The sequence below is a fragment of the Cucurbita moschata genome, unplaced genomic scaffold, assembly GCF_002738365.1.
Source record: "Cucurbita moschata cultivar Rifu unplaced genomic scaffold, Cmos_1.0 Cmo_Scf00004, whole genome shotgun sequence".
Classification (NCBI taxonomy): Eukaryota; Viridiplantae; Streptophyta; class Magnoliopsida; order Cucurbitales; family Cucurbitaceae; genus Cucurbita; species Cucurbita moschata.
In genome coordinates, this window is record NW_019268520.1 from 5,702,792 (window position 1) to 5,721,744 (window position 18,953).

General features: G+C 36.8%; 6 protein-coding genes and 1 non-coding gene across 8 annotated transcripts in view; 3 read left to right on the forward strand and 4 right to left on the reverse strand.

Annotated features, from left to right (window-relative positions):
* LOC111441411 (peptidyl-prolyl cis-trans isomerase CYP18-2) overlaps positions 1–1,996 on the forward strand; it is a 4,135-nt gene extending 2,139 nt beyond the window's left edge. Inside the window, exon 6 of the mRNA XM_023078389.1 lies at positions 1,619–1,996. Within this exon, the coding sequence (XP_022934157.1) occupies positions 1,619–1,664 (46 nt within the window). The 3' untranslated portion in view covers positions 1,665–1,996. The remainder of the gene's footprint in view (positions 1–1,618) is intronic.
* A 593-nt stretch (positions 1,997–2,589) lies between these two features.
* TRNAL-UAG lies at positions 2,590–2,669 on the forward strand. The gene has a single exon. It is a non-coding gene; the product is annotated as a tRNA-Leu (tRNA).
* A 167-nt stretch (positions 2,670–2,836) lies between these two features.
* LOC111441344 (40S ribosomal protein S14-2) lies at positions 2,837–4,875 on the forward strand. Its single transcript, XM_023078292.1, has 6 exons — positions 2,837–2,922; positions 3,284–3,403; positions 3,487–3,532; positions 3,745–3,830; positions 4,033–4,162; positions 4,569–4,875. Exons 1-6 carry the CDS (start codon positions 2,920–2,922, stop codon positions 4,634–4,636), a joined length of 453 nt encoding a protein of 150 aa, XP_022934060.1. The 5' UTR covers positions 2,837–2,919; the 3' UTR covers positions 4,637–4,875.
* A 713-nt stretch (positions 4,876–5,588) lies between these two features.
* Positions 5,589–7,574, reverse strand: LOC111441355 (40S ribosomal protein S14-2). Its single transcript, XM_023078305.1, has 6 exons — positions 7,446–7,574; positions 7,000–7,119; positions 6,863–6,908; positions 6,558–6,643; positions 6,269–6,398; positions 5,589–5,878 (listed from the first exon to the last, which is right to left on the reverse strand). Exons 1-6 carry the CDS (start codon positions 7,446–7,448, stop codon positions 5,811–5,813), a joined length of 453 nt encoding a protein of 150 aa, XP_022934073.1. The 5' UTR covers positions 7,449–7,574; the 3' UTR covers positions 5,589–5,810.
* Positions 7,575–7,784: 210 nt separating this feature from the next.
* Positions 7,785–10,352, reverse strand: LOC111442368 (beta-fructofuranosidase, insoluble isoenzyme 1-like). The gene is made up of 6 exons (XM_023079750.1): positions 10,164–10,352; positions 9,101–9,966; positions 8,844–9,002; positions 8,322–8,560; positions 8,162–8,252; positions 7,785–8,090 (listed from the first exon to the last, which is right to left on the reverse strand). The coding sequence occupies exons 1-6, from the start codon at positions 10,168–10,170 to the stop codon at positions 7,911–7,913; spliced, it is 1,542 nt and encodes a 513-aa protein (XP_022935518.1). The 5' UTR covers positions 10,171–10,352; the 3' UTR covers positions 7,785–7,910.
* Positions 10,353–11,676: 1,324 nt separating this feature from the next.
* LOC111442367 (beta-fructofuranosidase, insoluble isoenzyme 1-like) lies at positions 11,677–14,361 on the reverse strand. The gene is made up of 6 exons (XM_023079749.1): positions 14,166–14,361; positions 12,989–13,854; positions 12,754–12,912; positions 12,186–12,427; positions 12,020–12,110; positions 11,677–11,948 (listed from the first exon to the last, which is right to left on the reverse strand). The coding sequence occupies exons 1-6, from the start codon at positions 14,359–14,361 to the stop codon at positions 11,769–11,771; spliced, it is 1,734 nt and encodes a 577-aa protein (XP_022935517.1). The 3' UTR covers positions 11,677–11,768.
* Positions 14,362–15,391: 1,030 nt separating this feature from the next.
* The window catches only part of LOC111442365 (kinesin-like protein KIN-5C), a 6,603-nt gene continuing 3,041 nt past the window's right edge, over positions 15,392–18,953 (reverse strand). The window contains exons 10-23 of one of the 2 annotated variants that reach the window (XM_023079748.1): positions 18,717–18,770; positions 18,561–18,641; positions 18,376–18,487; positions 18,211–18,297; positions 17,948–18,123; positions 17,673–17,834; positions 17,449–17,556; positions 17,149–17,307; positions 16,992–17,075; positions 16,699–16,904; positions 16,516–16,617; positions 16,312–16,421; positions 15,998–16,149; positions 15,392–15,889 (exon numbers count right to left, since the gene is read on the reverse strand). In XM_023079748.1, the coding sequence (XP_022935516.1) occupies positions 15,686–15,889; positions 15,998–16,149; positions 16,312–16,421; positions 16,516–16,617; positions 16,699–16,904; positions 16,992–17,075; positions 17,149–17,307; positions 17,449–17,556; positions 17,673–17,834; positions 17,948–18,123; positions 18,211–18,297; positions 18,376–18,487; positions 18,561–18,641; positions 18,717–18,770 (1,797 nt within the window). In that variant the 3' untranslated portion in view covers positions 15,392–15,685. Of the gene's footprint in view, positions 15,890–15,997; positions 16,150–16,311; positions 16,422–16,515; positions 16,618–16,698; positions 16,905–16,991; positions 17,076–17,148; positions 17,308–17,448; positions 17,557–17,672; positions 17,835–17,947; positions 18,124–18,210; positions 18,298–18,375; positions 18,488–18,560; positions 18,771–18,953 lie in introns of both variants that reach the window. The other variant, XM_023079747.1, reaches the window with a different exon arrangement.

Here is an 18,953-nt window from a genome sequence, read left to right on the forward strand (position 1 = left end):
TTTTTTTTTTTTTTTTTTTTTTTAAATATCTGTGAGCGGGGGTCACCTTTGGCCATGGGACAAGCACCTAACCTACTACATTTAGTTGCCAAAGTAACTTGTTGGATATTAAATTCTAGGTAGGTGACCATCCTGACTTGAACTTACTCCTTCTAAGCCCTTTAATATTTACATGGATCTTTTTCATCTCTAAGCCAATTTAGGGTGGTTGTGTACATACAAGGATTTCAACTAGGGAATTATGGACACCTTGAATCTTGTTTCAGCAGGTTACTTAATGTAATAGTAATAACAGAAGGAAATTTTGAGTTGGAAGAGAATGGGAAGATGAGTAACGAGAGAGTTATGAGTATAGGAACCCGAGGGTTCAAAGTCCATTTTGTATCAAACAAGGTATTCAATGATACAATTCAAAGCAAATATGCAAGAGGAAACCACTCTTCAAGCTCTTAATTCTATACCTACTAAAATTTGAGCTAGAGTTTTGTTATTTTGTACTGAACAATTCTTTCTTGATGGTCATCTTTATCAAGTCCTAGATCTTGAGCCTCTCACCCGTCTGAGACATCATCTATTTTCATTTAATATTTAATTAGACTAATCCACCTGATTACATATCGAAGCTAAAACCCATGGGGGTTATTTCCACGCTACCAACTTCTATGTCTTTGAGGAGCCAACCATTCAGATGCGCTCCAAGCTTGTGAACGAGGATCTTCTTCAATAAAACTCTTGAGTTCATGAAGAAATCTCCAACTCCACTCAGAGATAAGTTAGGTTCCGATGTTTGAGATTATGAGGTTCAGAACCTCCCTGCTCTGTAGGATGAGAAACTATCATCCGACTAGTTATGTGATAAGATCAAATAACAGTTAAGTCCCTAGGGATATCGGCGAGAACGGACTATTCCAAAATCAATTTTCCACCCTCTGGGATCATTAATATATTTTATTGTTCCAACAGGTTGCTCAAAATTATCTCATTTATAGGCATCTAAAAATCAGTAGGAGAAGCTTTTCCCCCTTGAGGCATCCGAAAATAATTAAGGGGCCAACTCCTCAGGATTCATCTGATATTAATTGCTTGTTTCTAGAAAATAGATTCTACAATATCAATGCCAGACGAAAAACTTATTAGAAGGTTGATTTTCAAACTCAAAATGTTAAAACTGAGTGTAGCCAGTTGGTTTTAGAATATTGGTACCATCTTTGATCTGTCTGTCATGTCATTGTGTCGATGAGTTGATAGATCGTCTTTGAATTTCATCTTTAATCTTTTAAAATCTTCAATCTTATTCTTCATACATGTATTATTTTCTATCAAGTCGATATTGTCGCTAAACCTTTAAAAAAATGATGTGTGAATTTCAAAATGATACTTTCTAAGAGGCTATTTGGTCTCATTTAAACATCATGTATTTGTAACTGAATTAATATCATATACTTTGGCATCTCATCGTCATCTTGTCAAGATTTCTCTTGCATCAAGATAGTAAAGGCTTGATTGGGAAAAAAGAAGCCCCATGCTTTTATTATAGTATCAGAGTAGATAAGATGTAGTTTCAGATGGAATAATGGTTTCGTTGAGGCTAATTCAATTGTCATTTTTTCTGATACAGACCCATCCATGATGTGAAAATCCTACGGGCATCAGTTAAAGACTAAAGCTTATCAGTTAACAACTTTTGACACTCTCGTATCGTCGAATCGACTGTGTATGCAGCAATCAAAACTGAAAACAATGTATTTTCTTTTCATGATGGAAGGAAGGAATGGAAGAATTTCCATGTTAGTTGGTTGAAGAAAGAGTAGAGGGGAAAAGGACCTTCCAATCTCATCAAATGGTATTCTAAACTCATAACTACTTAGCATATGACTGACTTCTCTTTATATGCCAAGTATGAGTTTGTGGGTCTTCCACCCATCATAATGCCTGACACTTCTGTATTCAAATCGTGAATGAACAATGCTTTATTTGGAGTTCTTATTATTAGAAATCTTTTGAAATGGGATTGACATTGTGCGAAATCCAACGGATTGAAACTAACTGGGAATACCCTCTGTTGGTTGATTTTTTAAATTTTAGCTTCTTTTATGTTTGTGTTTGATAGATCCCGAGCTTTAAAAATTATTTAATAGGATGTTAAAAAAAAAAAAAAACCCTCTTTTGTCAAATGAATTACATTTGTTAATGTATTCATTTCTTAAAAAATTAACTACTTTATTATTTAAAATTGAATATTGTGTCTAATAAAATTCATAATTTTTTTTTTTTGTATTTATCCTTATTTTCTTATTATTATAATTGATTTTGAATTATTAAACCTTGTCACGGTGATTTTCAACATAGTACAAGTGAATTTAATTATTTAAAAATGTCTCTCAAACATGCTTTTGTGACAGCATGTCAAACACTATAATTCACCAAAGGGAAAAATAGTAATCAAAGGAACACAACTGTTTTGTTCTTCAACATAGGGACTAATATTTTGGGATGAATATAAATAATGATCCATAAATAATTAAATTCGAAATTTTCAAGTTATAAACATTTAAATAATTAATAAAGAGAGCGAATTGTAAACAACAAGACAGTTTGGCCGAGTGGTCTAAGGCGCCAGATTTAGGCTCTGGTCCGAAAGGGCGTGGGTTCAAATCCCACAGCTGTCAATGTTTTTTATTTTTTTGTCTCAATCTAGTTTTGGGGCAAATTCATAATTTGAGGAAACTTAGAGGACGGCCATGTTATTTTACTCACTCATTCTGAAAACCCTAGCTATATAATTAAACATCATCTTCTCTAGAGCTGTATCACGTCGAAGGTCGAAGGTCGAAGGTCGAAGGTCGAAGGTCGAAGGTTCAGACAAATTCTCGAAAACCCTAATCTTCCCCTCCAGATTCCAGTTCATTACTCGTCACCATGGTATTTCATCATTCTTTTTATTCTTTCGTATTACGACTCACGTATTCAATCACTGAAAAGACAGTTTCAGTCACCGGCAGATTATAATTACTTGATTCAAAGTAAATGTAGGGGAAGTCTTATGAAAAACTTTGTAACTAGACAATTTCTCGGAATTTATTTGAAATATGGTATCTGTTTGTATCATCCCGGGAATGAAGAGGGAAAATTTCCACCTCTGGTTAATTTTCGCGTGCTATTCATTTTCGATGCATTGCTATTGGGTTCCTCCGAATTTGCGTCATAAGCACGTATTTTGAAGTAGCTGTGTGCATTGAAGGTAAGCTAATGGCTTACCCCCTTTGTGATGTGTATTCTGTAGTCGAGAAGGAAGACTAGAGAGCCTAAGGAGGAAACTGTCACCCTTGGCCCTGCTGTTCGTGAAGGAGAGCATGTCTTTGGTGTCGCTCACATTTTTGCTTCGTTTAATGACACTTTTATTGTGAGTGATCTTCATTAGATTCTTCATCTAAGTCCTTAGTTGATTTTTTGTGTAATTCTGAGTGTTCCATGCTTGAAATGCAGCATGTGACCGATCTATCTGGTAGGGAAACACTTGTCCGCATCACTGGTACGAAATCTGCTCCACTCAATCTTAAAAATTGATTCTGGCATTGCTTTCAGGCTGCGTTTTGACTTATTTCAATGGTTTCTTCCTCATGGTCATGTGCACGGTTTTTGATTGATCATTGTCCCTGAATATCACATTGAACTGTCTTCGTGATTCACTCTTCTCCATCTTCTGAGTTGTTGTACTTATAGTTATATCTTTTCTTTGTTCAGGTGGTATGAAGGTGAAAGCTGATAGAGATGAATCATCTCCTTATGCTGCCATGCTTGCTGCACAGGACGTTTCTCAAAGATGCAAGGTTTGGACACTAGTTGGTTTTATGTTTCTTTTGATCCGAATGTTCTCAGTCTAAATGATGAAAACTGCTCTATAAATGCTAACAGTAATGCATTTGTATGGATTGGCTTGCTTTTGAGATAACTGGCTTTGTATTATTGTGTTTTTTCTTCTGTGAAACAACATATTGGATGATCACCCTGACAGTTGAGCATTTCTTACAGGAACTTGGCATTACTGCTTTGCACATAAAGCTTCGGGCTACCGGTGGTAACAAAACCAAAACTCCTGGTCCTGGTGCTCAATCGGCTCTAAGGGCCCTTGCTCGTTCAGGCATGCGAATTGGCCGTATAGGTACACATAAGATTCATACTCACTTCACTAATGTTTGTTAGTTTTTCTTGTATGAAACTGAAGCATTTCATATGCACCTAAAAATGAAATATAGATGAGTACTCCTCAAAAGCCAATGGGGTTTATAGGCCAGACTTCTCCAATGATCATTTCACTGATTGCTAGTCGAGTATTGGGAATTAAGATCTATACGATATTCCATGTTAGAGGCTTAATGCACAGGATAAACACGGTTCTAGCTCTTATTATTCCTTGTGATCATGCATAGAGTAGTGGTGTATGAATGTCGCATAGAGTAGTAGTGTTCCATAGATCTTTGTATTGATTTTTGAAGTTCATGATCTTTTGAACCAACTAGCATGCGTGTGAGATTGTTATTTTTACACAGTTTATTTTGTGTTTCCAGAGGATGTAACTCCAATCCCGACGGACAGCACTCGAAGAAAGGGAGGCAGGAGAGGAAGAAGGTTGTAATTCCTAGACCCCTTCCAAATTTTCCTTCTCTTATGGTGGATGTGATGGCAGTTGAATACCATAGTTTTGAAGAAATTGGATATCTGCTAAATTGCGACGATTATTGATGTTCTGGTTATTGCTTCTATCAACATTTTTGCCATTTTGATTCATGGATCTTCGAAGACAAGGAGTATAGCACACTTTTTGCTGCCTTTTGTTAATTTGATGATTGATATCCAATTTCTCGCTCAAACAAACGCCTCTAAATTCATCACTTCATTATTTGTGATAATGATTGAAAACTGTTATTGTTAACTTTGAATTTAGTCCTCCAAATTGAACTCCCAATTCCAGTGTAGCTTGTTGATGGTTTGTTTGCCTTTATACAATGGTTTTTAATTTAAGTTTTTTTTCAATAAAATTATCACTTGAACTAAATTGATTATTTTTAAAAAATTTAAAGTTTTTAATACATATAATTATTAATTTGAGATTTCTAGAGTCATGTATAATAGGCTCGTGTGTAAAAACTCATTTCACCGTGAAATAAATAAAAAAAGGAAAAAAAAAAACTCTGAAAAAACCAAATTACTCGGGTCGGTTGGGGATATGAAACCTTAAAAAACCCTAATGTCGAAGATCTCAGACTCGAAGCTGAGAGCCGCGACACCACCAACAATATCGAGGCTGTTAGATCCAATCCAACCTTATTATGCAAATAAACGAGGGCCATGCATTGAGGAAGAAAGGGTGTGATCATCCCAATTATAAGAAACAATTTGGCCCATGATTTAATTGCATTTCCAACTTGAATGTGGGTTCCATTAGAACATTTGACATTTCATCATGCAATTGACTAGAATCATATAATTGTTATGATAATATGTTTGATGAAAAATCAATTTGGAAAGGATCAAAGTGAAGAACCTAGAATGGCAATAATTAAAATTAACTTAGATTTGTTGGCATATGCAATGAATCCCACACGTGGACACTAATTAATAGTTATAAAGTGCAGCAAAAAAAGGTTTAATTCTGACTTCAATAATTCAAATCAAAACGGGGAAAATCTTGATTAAAAAAGCAGAAACCAGAACGTCAGACTGTCGAATTAACAGATGAGAACATTCTACCTTATCTAAAACTATGGATCTCAACAGTGAGCCGCGAAAATTTTGAAGATGGCTATGAATCACAATCTTCTTCCTCTCCTGCCACCCTTTCTTCGAGTACTGTCGGTCGGGATTGGAGTCACATCCTCTGATTAGACACCAAAAATTGGGTAAATCAAGCAGTTTTGAAGATTGCAAGGAAAGCTGGTATTATAAAAATACGACAACTTTGAAACATAAAAAAAATAGTTTGCTAAAGAAACCGTTTGAGGAGATATTGTATGAAATTTTCTCACGTGTTTTAAAATATCCGAATTGGAAGCTAGATGCTTTTCGTAAAAAATGATTTTTAATGAACACTTGGAATGCCCCAAGTGTTGACTATCACAAGGTAGCTTGAACTTCAAAACAGAACATTTATACACAATAGCAAGTGCACTTCACGTTAAGGATGATATGCCAAATGGGGAGGCTTTGGTTTCTTACTGAAAATGATCTAGCAATTCTTGATAATAATATTGGAAGTAAGGATATGTACCTATACGACCAATTCTCATGCCTGAACGAGCAAGGGCTCTAAGAGCTGATTGAGCGCCAGGTCCAGGAGTTTTGGTTTTATTTCCACCAGTAGCCCGAAGCTTTATATGTAAAGCCGTAATGCCAAGTTCCTGTTACATATTACCGGGGTTTAGAGAGATGATGCCATGGAAGTAAAAGCACTATAATGCAAATGAATACAAATGCACATTGGGATGAAAAGCAGTTTACCACATTTAGATTAAGAACATTGGGATGAAAAGAAACATAAATCTGATTAGTGAGCAAACCTTGCATCTCTGAGAAACGTCTTGTGCAGCAAGCATGGCAGCATAAGGCGATGATTCATCTCTATCAGCTTTCACCTTCATACCACCTGGACAAAGAAAAGATATACCATCCAGTCAAACAATTCAGAAGTCAGAGAATACCAAATCACAAAGGTGGTCGAACGTAAAACACATGGAAATTATCAACCAAAAACCAAGTACATGACCATGAAAGTATAATTTATAAACCAGTGGAATCACTAAAAAAAGCAGGCCAAAAGTAATGCCAGAATCAATTTTAACAGTGATTGGAAGACATTTCGTACCAGTGATGCGGACAAGTGTTTCCCTACCAGATAGATCGGTCACATGCTGCATTTCAAGCATGGAACACTCAGAATTACACGAAGCAAAAATGAAGAATCTAATGAAGATCACTCACAATAAAATGAAGATCACTCACAATAAAAGTGTCATTAAACGAAGCAAAAATGTGAGCGACACCAAAGACATGCTCTCCTTCACGAACAGCAGGGCCAAGGGTGACAGTTTCCTCCTTAGGCTCTCTAGTCTTCCTTCTCGACTACATAATACACATCACAAAGGGAGTAATCAATTCGCTTACCTCATAATTTAGGTTTAGACCGAAAACTTGAAGGAACGTCGATTAAAATGCAGCCAATAATCAACGCCGGATTTATTTAACGAAAATTAAACATCGGGCATACAAACATTTCCGCTCTCCTTCACTAAGCTTCTGATATAAAAGGAGACCGCAGGAGATTGTCATAGATTTGTCATAGGATTCTCTACATTTTCTTCGACAATTATAATCCGCAGGAGATTGAAGCTAAAATTTTAAGGGATTGAAAACATGAATTAAAATGGAAAAAGAATATGATGTAATACCATGGTGCGTGTAAAGGACGGAACTCAGCAAAGTTTGAGCTTCAGAGACTTGGCTTCAACCCTAGATCCACTAGCGCTACACCTGGTAGATGATAGTTTCGTTTTATAGTCCGGGCTTTCAAAATGGGGGCGGAGGAAAAATAATTTTGATTGGCCCTATCCTCTAAATCTGTTCAAATTATGAATTTACCCCCATACCCCTCTCTCTCTCTATATATATTATAAAATAATTTTTATTTAGTTATATTAAAATTTTATATATCCGAATGAAAATTGAAAATTATAAGGAAAAAAGATTAATAGAATTTTAAATTAAACATTTATATCAGCAAAGAGGGATAAGTCTTGAAAACCTAACTCTTTATTCATAGAGATCTAGACAAAAGGAGGAGGCTAATCTGCCATTACAAACTTAATTAAACCAAAAAATAAGAGTTAGTTCTAACATTCTAAGAACTAAAGCGTTTAGTTCACACAAGCACTTCTCATACTCCAAGCGCCTAGATAATCCACAGTGATAGGCTCTGTTCCATTGTTGAACACGTGCAAATGAGCATCTTCAAACACTGCCTTCGTTGGGTATACTCTCGAAGTTATGCAAGTTTTTCCTCCTCCTCCAAAGCTCTCTATCACTGAGTGATCAATCTGCACAATAATACATAGTTTAGATTTGCAGATACAGTGCAAGAATGCATTGGACTATGACGTTAACATACCAAGCTTCGTAACGGGAGCTTTTTACTAGACAAATCAATGTCGACGAAGCCTGCAAATGTCGGCTTGTATAGTCCATCCTTCAAAGAAGAGCTACACCAAAAGAAAGAGCTTTGTAAAAAGAACATTATAAGGTCCATTTGATAAGGGGATTGAAGCTACCTTCTTGCATCAGAGCACATAAGAACTACATGATTGGTCTCGGCCTTGAAGATCCTGAAGAACACTGGAGTGAACTCCTCGAGGTTTTCTGAAGCCAGAGTCAGAAGCCCAAAGGGTCCGACGCCACCTTGGGCCGTCGATCCCAGCTGATTGCACACGGCTTGTGCATCCACCCAACTTGGATCAAATGCCTCCGCTTTATCCAAACTAGAAAAGCTAAAGATCACTTCAACATCCGCCTGCACAAGAGAGAGGAAAGATTCCACTGTTTAGATACCCTTAGAAACAGATCCAACGAAGACCGGGTGTGGCCTGTAGCTCAAAGGATGAGAACACATGGCTACAAACCACGTTGTCAAGGGTTCGAATTCCTCATCGTCCACAACCGACCAAAAAGGGGACTTTTCACTCGAAGGTAGGAAAATTATAATCGGGATAGCACACCCAAAGTAATGAAAGTTGGGTGTGGGTCTTTGTCGGAATAGAAGGGTCCGTTATAAACTAACATACTAACATACTGACCTGAGCGGCAGTAATTCCTTTGATCTCAACATTCTGTCCCTTAACCAGTTTCTGATGTATCATCATAACCCTCTTCCATCTCAACCTATTGAGCTCCATAACCGGCCATTGTAAGAGCTGCTTCCCATTGAGATCCAACCACACAGTCCTAGGAATCGCCTGCAAAAGGAGGAAAGAAAGGGTCGGCCCAAATACAAAACAGAACAAAACAAAACATAGCAAATTCAATAAAAATAAAAAAAAATAAAAAAACAAACCTGAATTCCCGCCCATCCCTTAGAAACATCATCCTGCACACTATCAGATTCATTAACCCAACCCCACAAAACCCTCCTCTTCCTCATCGGATCGTAGAACGACTTGGAAGCATAGAAATTGCCATAGTCATATCTCAGCCCATTCCACCCATCCGCCGAGGTATTGTCCGGAACATACTTGTCCGTCATCGGATAATACTTCCCCACCGTATAATACTCATATCTAGTCATATCCAAGCTCACCTTCAACACATGTTTAACCCAATTCCCAGTCACCGACGCGTCCAATCCAAATCTCCCAAAGCGGGCGACTGGGTAGAAATCAGGGCACTCCCACATTCCCGTATTTGGAACAGAATGTAAAGGCTGCTCCGCCTTAGTCCAATTCAAAAAATCCCTACTTTTATACAAATACGCCATTCCCGTCTGCTCGCTCCTGCTGCCAATGATGGTCTTCCACTGACCATTGAAGCTCAACCACGCCGTCGACGGGTCCCGAAAGGCGCTGGCATTGACCTCCGTACCCGGTTCAACAATCGGGTTATTATCCGGTTTGACCCACTCGGTTAGAAGCGGGTCAGCAAGGTTTGCTGGAATGGCGTAGTTTTGTACCTGGCGATTCTGGGAGTCAATTCCAGTGTATAAAATGACGGGCTTGAAGGCGGGGAGGACGGTGGCGGAGCCGGACCAGCAGCCATTGATATCAAAGGGCTCTGAAGGGAAAATCGCGGATTTGAGTGACTTCCAATTGATAAGATCTCTGGAAACTGAGTGAGCCCATTCTATGTCCCTCCATAGAGCGCCTTCGGGGTTGTATTGATAGAAGAGATGGTAGATTCCCTTGAAATACATTGGGCCATTCGGGTCTGCATTATAAAAAATAAAAAACAAGGTGTGCACATGTATCCTTACAAAAATGTCATTTTTTATAATAATAATAATACCAAATAAATAAAAACAGATTAGATATGATGCAGACAGACAGGACTTTTGATCTGTTGGGGTCGGGTAAAATGGTAACAACTTATGGAAAGGAGGGAATAAAAATGTAGAAATTACGAACAGCTCATCCAGTAACGGCGAGGTTGAAAGTGGAAACCGGTTCGATAGAGCTGCTTGATCTTGGTACCGTTGTTTTCGAGAGACTGTAATTCAGGGTAGACTTTATGGAGAGCTTGGACGGTGACGAGGCCATTGTCGACGAACAGAGAACAAAAGAATAATCCGAGAAGAAGAGAGAGGAGAGTGAAGAAATTCATTGTGGAATTTGGATAGAGCAGAGGAGGAGGCGGCGGCTCTGGCAGTGGAGTTTGAAGTGAAGCAGAAGGAGAGTTTGATGGCTTTTTATAGAGGGAGAAATATAGAGAAGGATATTTGTTTAAATTTATCCTAAAAAATAGGATAAATTGGTTAACGTAATCTATCTAAAACTATTTACTATAAATAGTTTTTTAATTCAGATTTGTATTTTTATTTATTTTTTTTACCACAAATATGTGAAATTCAAATTTATTTGACTTTTTTTATATTTAATTTAAATGAATTATGTTTTTTATTTAGGTACAAATGAAAATAATTAATAATAAGTTTGTGTTGGAAGCAATTCAGTTATGGTTCCGTCTATTTGAAAGGATTTTTCAAATTAAATGCTAAGTTTAATGATGAAATTTAGGATTATTGATAAATAACTATTCTTTAATTTATATATTTTTTAAATATTAAAAAAAGGTCTATTTTATCCATTTTAGCTCATATTTTATAAATGTAATTTTTTTTCGAAAAAATAAATATGCCACATATAAATGTGGATGGAGTCGAAATCCAACCTCTCGAACTATAAACAAAGTGGTAGCGTGTCCTTTTAAATTGTTTTGGGAAGGAGAAGTATTGGTAGCGTGGATCCCTCTGGTTCCTATTTAGTCTCTTTCTTTCAGTTTCTTAGTTCCTGTTTAGTCCGTTGGTTCCTGTCTTAGTTCATGTTTAGTCCCCATCTATCTTCAGTTTCTTAGTTCATGTTTAGTCCCCTTCTATCGTCAATTGCTCAGTAATTCAATTTTTTAGTAAGAATGAGTGACCGGAGAATGAGTGACTCATTTTAGTTTCTTAATAACAGTGAGTGATGGTACTCTACCTAAATAGTAGACAAAGTAAATAGTCAATTATGACATACAGGACTTATTAGGTCAAATAGAATTATTTTGCTTGTATCCAAATTAATATTAATCCAACCAACCCATTTCGTGAATAAAATATAAGATCTTTATCCCATAAACATCCCATTGTTTATTCAAATTTTTATTTTTTTTTAATGTCTATTTTCAAACCTTCAATTATAATTTACAACTCAATTTGAAAATGATGAGGATGAAACCTGAATCATATTTGTTAGAATTAAGCTACAATATTGAATTGATAGGATTTTAAATTAAACATTTCTATCCTTCAAAAACATTCTATCAATATGGTTTTGGTTATGTTATGGTAAGTTAAAAGAAAATAACTAATAAAGATCAACGAAGAGGAATAAAGATCTAACTCTTTATTAAAAAACATGAAATCAAAAGAGAGGAGGCTAATCTGCCGTTACAACCTTAATTAAAATTAAATAAAAAATAAGAGTTAGTTCTAACGTTCTAAGCTCTTAGAAAGTTGTTCTAACTTAAAAGAGTTAGTTCACACAAGCACTTCTCATACTCCAAGCGCCTAGATACTCCACCGTGATAGGCTCTGTTCCATTGTTGAACACATGCAAATGAGCATCCTCAAACACGGCCTTTGTTGGGTATACCCTCGAAGTTATGCAAGTTTTCCCTCCTCCTCCAAAGCTCTCTATCACTGAGTGATCAATCTGCACAATAATACACAGTTTAGATTTGTGGATATGGTGCGAGAACGCGTTGGACTATGACGTTAACATACCAAGCTTCGTAACGGGAGCTTTTTACTCGACAAATCAATGTCGACAAAGCCTGCAAATGTCGGCTTGTATAGTCCATCCTTCAAAGAAGAGCTACAACAAAAGAGAAACAAGAGCTTAGTAAACATGGAAAAAATAATTATAAAGTGATAAGGGAATTGATGCTACCTTCTTGCATCAGAGCACATAAGAACTACGTGTTTGTTGGTCTCAGCCTTGAAGATCCGGAAGAACACAGGAGTGAACTCCTCGAGATTTTCTGAAGCCAGAGTGAGAAGACCAAAGGGTCCAACACCACCTTGGGCCGTTGATCCTAGCTGACTGCACACGGCTTGTGCGTCCACCCAGCTTGGATCAAATGCCTCCGCTTTATCCAAACTCGAAAAGTTAAAGATAACTTCAACATCAGCCTGTACAAAACACAAAAAACAATCGATCAAATGACACCCAACTTGTTCCTCTAATGTAGCTCAGAGGATTAGAACACGTGGCTACGAACCATGGTGACAAGGGTTCGAATCCCTCATCGCCAACAACCAACCAAAAAGGGGGATTTTTTTCACTCTGGAGGTAGTGTCAAGGGTTCGAAGGGGGACATGGTAGGAAAATCATAATCAGCATAGCGAACCCAAAGCAATGAAAGTTGGGTGTGGGTATTTGTCGGAATAGAAGGACCTTATCTTCTTTTTCGTTAATGAGTTAAGGGCGGGGTCGGTTATAAACTAAACATACTGACCTGAGCGGCAGTGATTCCTTTGATCTCAACATTCTGTCCCGTAACCAGCTTCTGATGTATCATCGTAACCCTCTTCCATCTCAGCCTATTGAGCTCCATAACCGGCCATTGTAAGAGCTGCTTCCCATTGGGATCCAACCACACCGTCCTAGGAATCGCCTGCAAAAGGAGGAAAGAAAAAGTCGGCCCAAATACAAAACAGAACAAAACAGAGCAAAGTCGATAACAAACGGACCTGAATTCCAGCCCATCCCTTAGAAACATCATCCTGCACACTATCAGATTCATTAGCCCAACCCCACAAAACCCTCCTCTTCCTCATCGGATCATAGAACGACTTGGAAGCATAAAAATTGCCATAGTCATATCTCAGCCCACTCCACCCATCTGCCGAGGTATTGTCCGGAACATACTTGTCTGCCATCGGATAATACTTCCCCACCGTATAATACTCATATCTAGTCAGATCCAAGCTCACCTTCAACACATGTTTAACCCAATTCCCAGTCACCGACGCGTCCAATCCAAATCTCCCAAAGTGGGCGACTGGGTAGAAATCAGGGCACTCCCACATTCCCGTATTCGGGACAGAATGCAAAGGCTGTTCCGCCTTAGTCCAATTCAAAAAATCCTTACTTCTATACAAATAGGCCATTCCCGTCTGCTCGCTCCTGCTGCCAATGATGGTCTTCCAGTGACCGTTGAAGCTCAGCCACGCCGTCGACGGGTCCCGAAAGGCACTGGCATTGACCTCCGTACCCGGTTCAACAATCGGGTTGTTATCCGGTTTGACCCACTCGGTTAGAAGCGGGTCGGAGAGGTTTGCTGGAATGGCGTAGTTTTGTACTTGGCGATTCTGGGAGTCAATTCCGGTGTATAAAATGACGGGCTTGAAGCCGGGGAGGACGGTGGCAGAGCCGGACCAGCAGCCATTGATATCGAAGGGCTTTGAAGGGGAAAGCGCGGGTTTGAGTGACTTCCAATTGATAAGGTCTCTGGAAACTGAGTGAGCCCAGACAATATTCCCCCAAACCGCGCCTTCGGGGTTGTACTGATAGAAGAGATGGTAGATTCCCTTGAAATACATTGGGCCATTCGGGTCTGCATTTCGTATGATAAGAGAGAAGAAAATAAGATAAGATAGACGGTGTTTATGGAGCCCTATCAAAATAATTATAAAGACAAGGTGTAAACGTGGATCCTCCACGTCAGACGAAAAAATGTCATTTTTAATAATACCATAAAAACAAAAAGGGAAAAAAATAGAAATGATCAGTGAGCTAGAGAGCAGCAAAGATACAAAAGGCAAAATAATTTATGTTTTGAGAATTGATCAGATCGGGTCACGTAAAATGATTGTAAAATGGTAACAACCGAGGAAAGGAGGAAATGAAAATGTAGAAATTACAAACCGTTCATCCAATGACGGTAAGGTTGAAAGTGGAAACCAGTTCGATGGAGCTGTTTGATCTCGGTGCCGTTGTTTTCAAGGGACTGTAATTCGGGGTAGACTTTATGGAGTGCTTGAACGACGACGAAGCCATTGTCGACGAACAAAGAACAAGAAGAGAATACGAGAAGAAGACGGAGGAGAGTGAAGAAATTCATTGTGGAATTTGAGAGTGAAGAAAGAGGAGCAGTGGAGAAGAAATGAGAGTATGGTGACTATTTATAGAAAAGAAATATACGAAGGATAAGATATTTGTTTAAATTTATCCTAAAAAATAGGATATATTACTTAAAACTATTTACTATAAATAGCAAATTTTATAAGTTTTTTATTTAATTAAGATTTGTATTTATTTATTTTTATGTATGTGAAATTCAATTTTATTTGAATTTTTTATATTTTTTTTAATTTTTTTTTTATTTAAGAATAAATGAAAAGTTGGGTGGGATTTAGTTATGGTTCCGTTTATTTGAAAGGATTTTTGAAGTCACTTATAAACCTATTAAAACCTTTTAAATAAATACTAATTCTGTCAAATTTAAACTTTTAATTTATAATCGAGATTATTAATACAAATTATATGTTAATAATTATAACAATACATATAACCTTAAAATTACGGTGTACAAATATTTATTCGTGAACTATATCTAAATTTTTAATTATAGTAAAACAATATTAGTTGGAAGTTCGGAATAACTATTGAGAAGGAGACCTTTGAGTCTAGGCGAATTGAGAAGGAGCCTTTCCATCTAAGAGTGCTTGACCTTATTCTATTCCAAGTTCTAAATATTCAGAGCTTTGCATAGCTTTTGTTAAAAAATAAATATAATTTTTTTTAAAAAAACATAATAATAGTGACATAAACTAACTATGATAGAATGAAACATAAATTTTTTATATTCAAAATTCAATATTTTATTAAAAAAAAATAAAGCCTTAATCCTATTTTCATTAAACAATAAAAATTATATATATATATATATATGTATATACACACATTTAAACAAGGATGAAATTAAATGGATCAATTTTTGTTCATCAATAAATTTTTTTTAAGATCATACTTTTCAATACCTATATCAATATTTAATTATAAGTACATAAAATGCTCTCTTTTTTACTCCATAATTCAAAACTACACAACAAAAAGGACCGAAGTAAAAAAGGACAGTAGTGAACAGTAAAAAGCATTGTAACCCCAACACTGATCTTTTTCAATTCAGAATCTTTCCTTCACTACACAACAAATCTTGTATGTCTGACAAATGAAGAGATTTTTGCTTAATATACATCCATTCCAAGGGCAACCCAATTGCCTAGTAAATCTCAAGACGAGATTATTTCATTCTTAGCCTCTCAACTTTTTGGCTCTACATCTCTTTCTGCACCATTCTGCCTTCTAAATTTTTTACTACTAACAACAGTTTACAATAATTGAAATACACATAAAACTACTTGTGTTAGAGTACCTTCTCCCAATCAGTTATTAAGCTCCAAAAGCGGCGCTCGCATTACAAGTGATGGTTTCAATTCCTTGCCATTACTCAATAATTCACCGGAATTGTTTTCCCGGAATTCCTCAACAAGGGCTTCCATTGGCATGGCACGAAGCGACTCGATCGTATTTTTGCTCGGAACATCTGGTTCGCATCTTGTTGGTGTGCTACCAGTTGGCTCATAGTCCTAAACATTCAAAGAAGGTATTGTTGTAGAGACACATTCCATGCACTAAAACGAAAACAGCACATATAAAATCAACCGTATACTTTTCAATGTGTAGCAATAACTTACCATATATTGCTGCCGAAATGTTTCTTTCGCCTTTTCTTCAATGGCAGAAGCATGGCAAGAGTGATCATTCCGGAAAGCCTCAATTGTTTCTGTATGAGTTTTGACAGCATCTAATATACCAGAGACAGAACCGCGTTCTTGTTTAGAAATGCCTACAATATTATAAACAAGCATGACATTATTGTTACAAGAAATATAGCAATTATCACTAGAGAAAACATTTAACATATAGTTTATAGCTTTCGATATCGCAATCCATGAACTCAAATGCATATCGATTTCAAAAAAACTGACTGAGTACAGAATTGACTCACTGTCAACTTGTTGAAGAGTGTCTTCGATGTTCGTCATCATATCTTGCTCAGCTGCAGAACGCTCAGAAGTAATCTCGGCATCATGTTGCTCATTGCTATCACAAGCGCCTCTGTTTAAAGGAAAACGAACCATTGTATCAAGGATGGTAAACAAAATCTTTAAAAGCATGAAAATCCAGGTTAAGAAATTAGCCGTTGACTAACCTCACAGCTGAGAGAACATCTGAAACATGCTTGCTACCCATCTCATTCAAAGACTCTTGTGTTTTGTTCCACTGCTTGAGAGCTGATTCAGTTGTACTCACACTGCAGCAGATGAAAGTAGGGAAAATCAAATTAGAACAGGACAAGTATTAGCCATAGTCATATACCAAGACTAAAACTTGCCATTGCTGCAGAAGCGCCTCCATCCGACAATGTTTAGCAGCAGAGAAGTCAGCACTATCTCTTGTTTCATTCTCAGTTTCCGTTGCAAACACCTGCCATTTGCGCTTTGCATCTGTAGCCATACCTTCCATGGAGGAAATATATCCATCCAAAAACGTCTTGTTTGCACTGGCAGTCTCTTGAAGACCAATTAGCCTTGCATCCACCTGTTGCATGATCCATTAAGTAAAAATCTATTTCCCAACTGCATAATTTCCCATTAGTAAGCCTCCTCCTGCACATGACTAACTTACCAGTTCCTTTTGACGACGGATGTGACCCGATACCAAATTGGTCATATCGGCTATGAGCTTCTCCGTATCAGATCTTGATTGCTCCTGTAAAGAAAAATAAAAGGTCAAATAATATTCTACTTCTATACCTGTTCAGTAAGTCAAATGTATGCCCCACCTCATAAACTTTTTGAAATTCTGCAATGCTTTTTATCTGGATCTCTTCAGCCTCTGCTGCATGATTTCCCAATCTCTTTGATTCTTCAGTCAGCTTAGAGAGGAATTCTTCAATATATTCAGAAATACCCTTCGTTTGATCAATAGTAACATGAAATCTCTGTTGGGTTTGAAATTCACAAAAAAAAAACGGAGGAAAATTTTAACAACATTGTCAATAAAAAAAATTAAGTTAATAAAAACTTAACTAGAACAAAGCAAAAGAATGAATGGCCAAGCAACAATTAAGAGAAGGACGAACCTGTCGCAATTCCCTTGCAAATATAGACAATTCTTTAGATTGAGTTGAAAGAGTGCACTGAAGATTGTCGAGTATCGTAGAAGCTTCACGAGCCTCTGTCGTCAGAAACTAAATTGCAAGAGATATAACTTTTGATATAAAAAGGATAACTAGAAAGTACAGTACAATATATCGATCACAAACGAAAATAACTGACAATGAAGAAATAATGTCTTTCTACGTACTTCTTCAATGGAGTTCGCACAAGAAGATGCCAAAGAGGAAATATCTTCTAAAGTGGCATTTGAGCTGGCTTTGTGCAAACGAACAACATTTTGCAATGCCTCGATATGAGAGATATATAATGTTCTTGAGGATGATAATCTTTTCTTCATGTCCACTATTGCCTACAGACAACACAACAATAAAAAAAATGTCAAGATGATAACTTCAACAAAAAAAAAACCGTTAATTACATTAGTAAATCATAATATAAAGGCCTCACACTTCCTTATAATACCTTTTCATGTTTGTCCAAAAAGGAATGGCATATCTTTTCAACACATTGAAGATGTTCACTCTGTCGAGACAAAGACGTTGAGACCATATTGCAAACGGAACCGATTTGCTGCGTTAGCTCTATCTGATAATTATCCACAACTGCTCGATTCTCTGTATTCAGTTTATCTTCTCTACCTATAATTTATAATATTGCAAAATAAATTAGCCAATTTCAACTAGTAGTAAAGATAGCACAAGCTGTAGACCACATCACTAACTTACCAATTTTCATAAATAATGAAGCATTATCCTGAAGAGCTTTCTCCAGATCCGATCGTAGAACACATGCTTGATGAGCCAGAGCGTTCTCTGTTTTGCATATTCAAATTTAAGCTTTATGCTGGAAAGAGTATCAAAATGGAAGAAGGAAAAAAAAATTAAAAGCACCTGCTTTCCTCTGTTCAGAAATAACAAAATCCCTTTCCTTCAGGAAATAATGACATTTCTTCAACTCTTCCTCGGTGCTTGCAAGCAACTTTTGCGTTTGACACAGAGTTTTCTGTATTGAGCAGGTGAATATTAAGACCCTTGAAGAACTAACATCAAATTTCGTAGCTAGTAGTAAATCTCACCTCTGTAGAATCAAGTTTCTTGCTCAAATCAGAACACTGTACTGCTTGAATATTATACTTATCCTGTAATTCCTCTAGATGCTGTTTGAAACATTGGCCATTAGTAACAAAGGCAAGAACGACGAAGAAAATATTAATCTCAACTAAAATGATCACCTTCTGATAAGTTTCAATTGTTATTCCCATTTGCTCAATTTGATCTGCCATTGCCTAAGAGAAAGAAAAGATACTGGTTAAGAAGACATCTGAAAATTTTCATGATATCCGGAAAATGTAAGATTTCAAAAATGCTGAGAATATCGATTACACCAAACAGGAATCCATTACTCCAAACAGAAGAAGAAGAAGAGCCCGAGTACCGAACACCAAAAAAAAAAAAAAAAAAAAATTTAA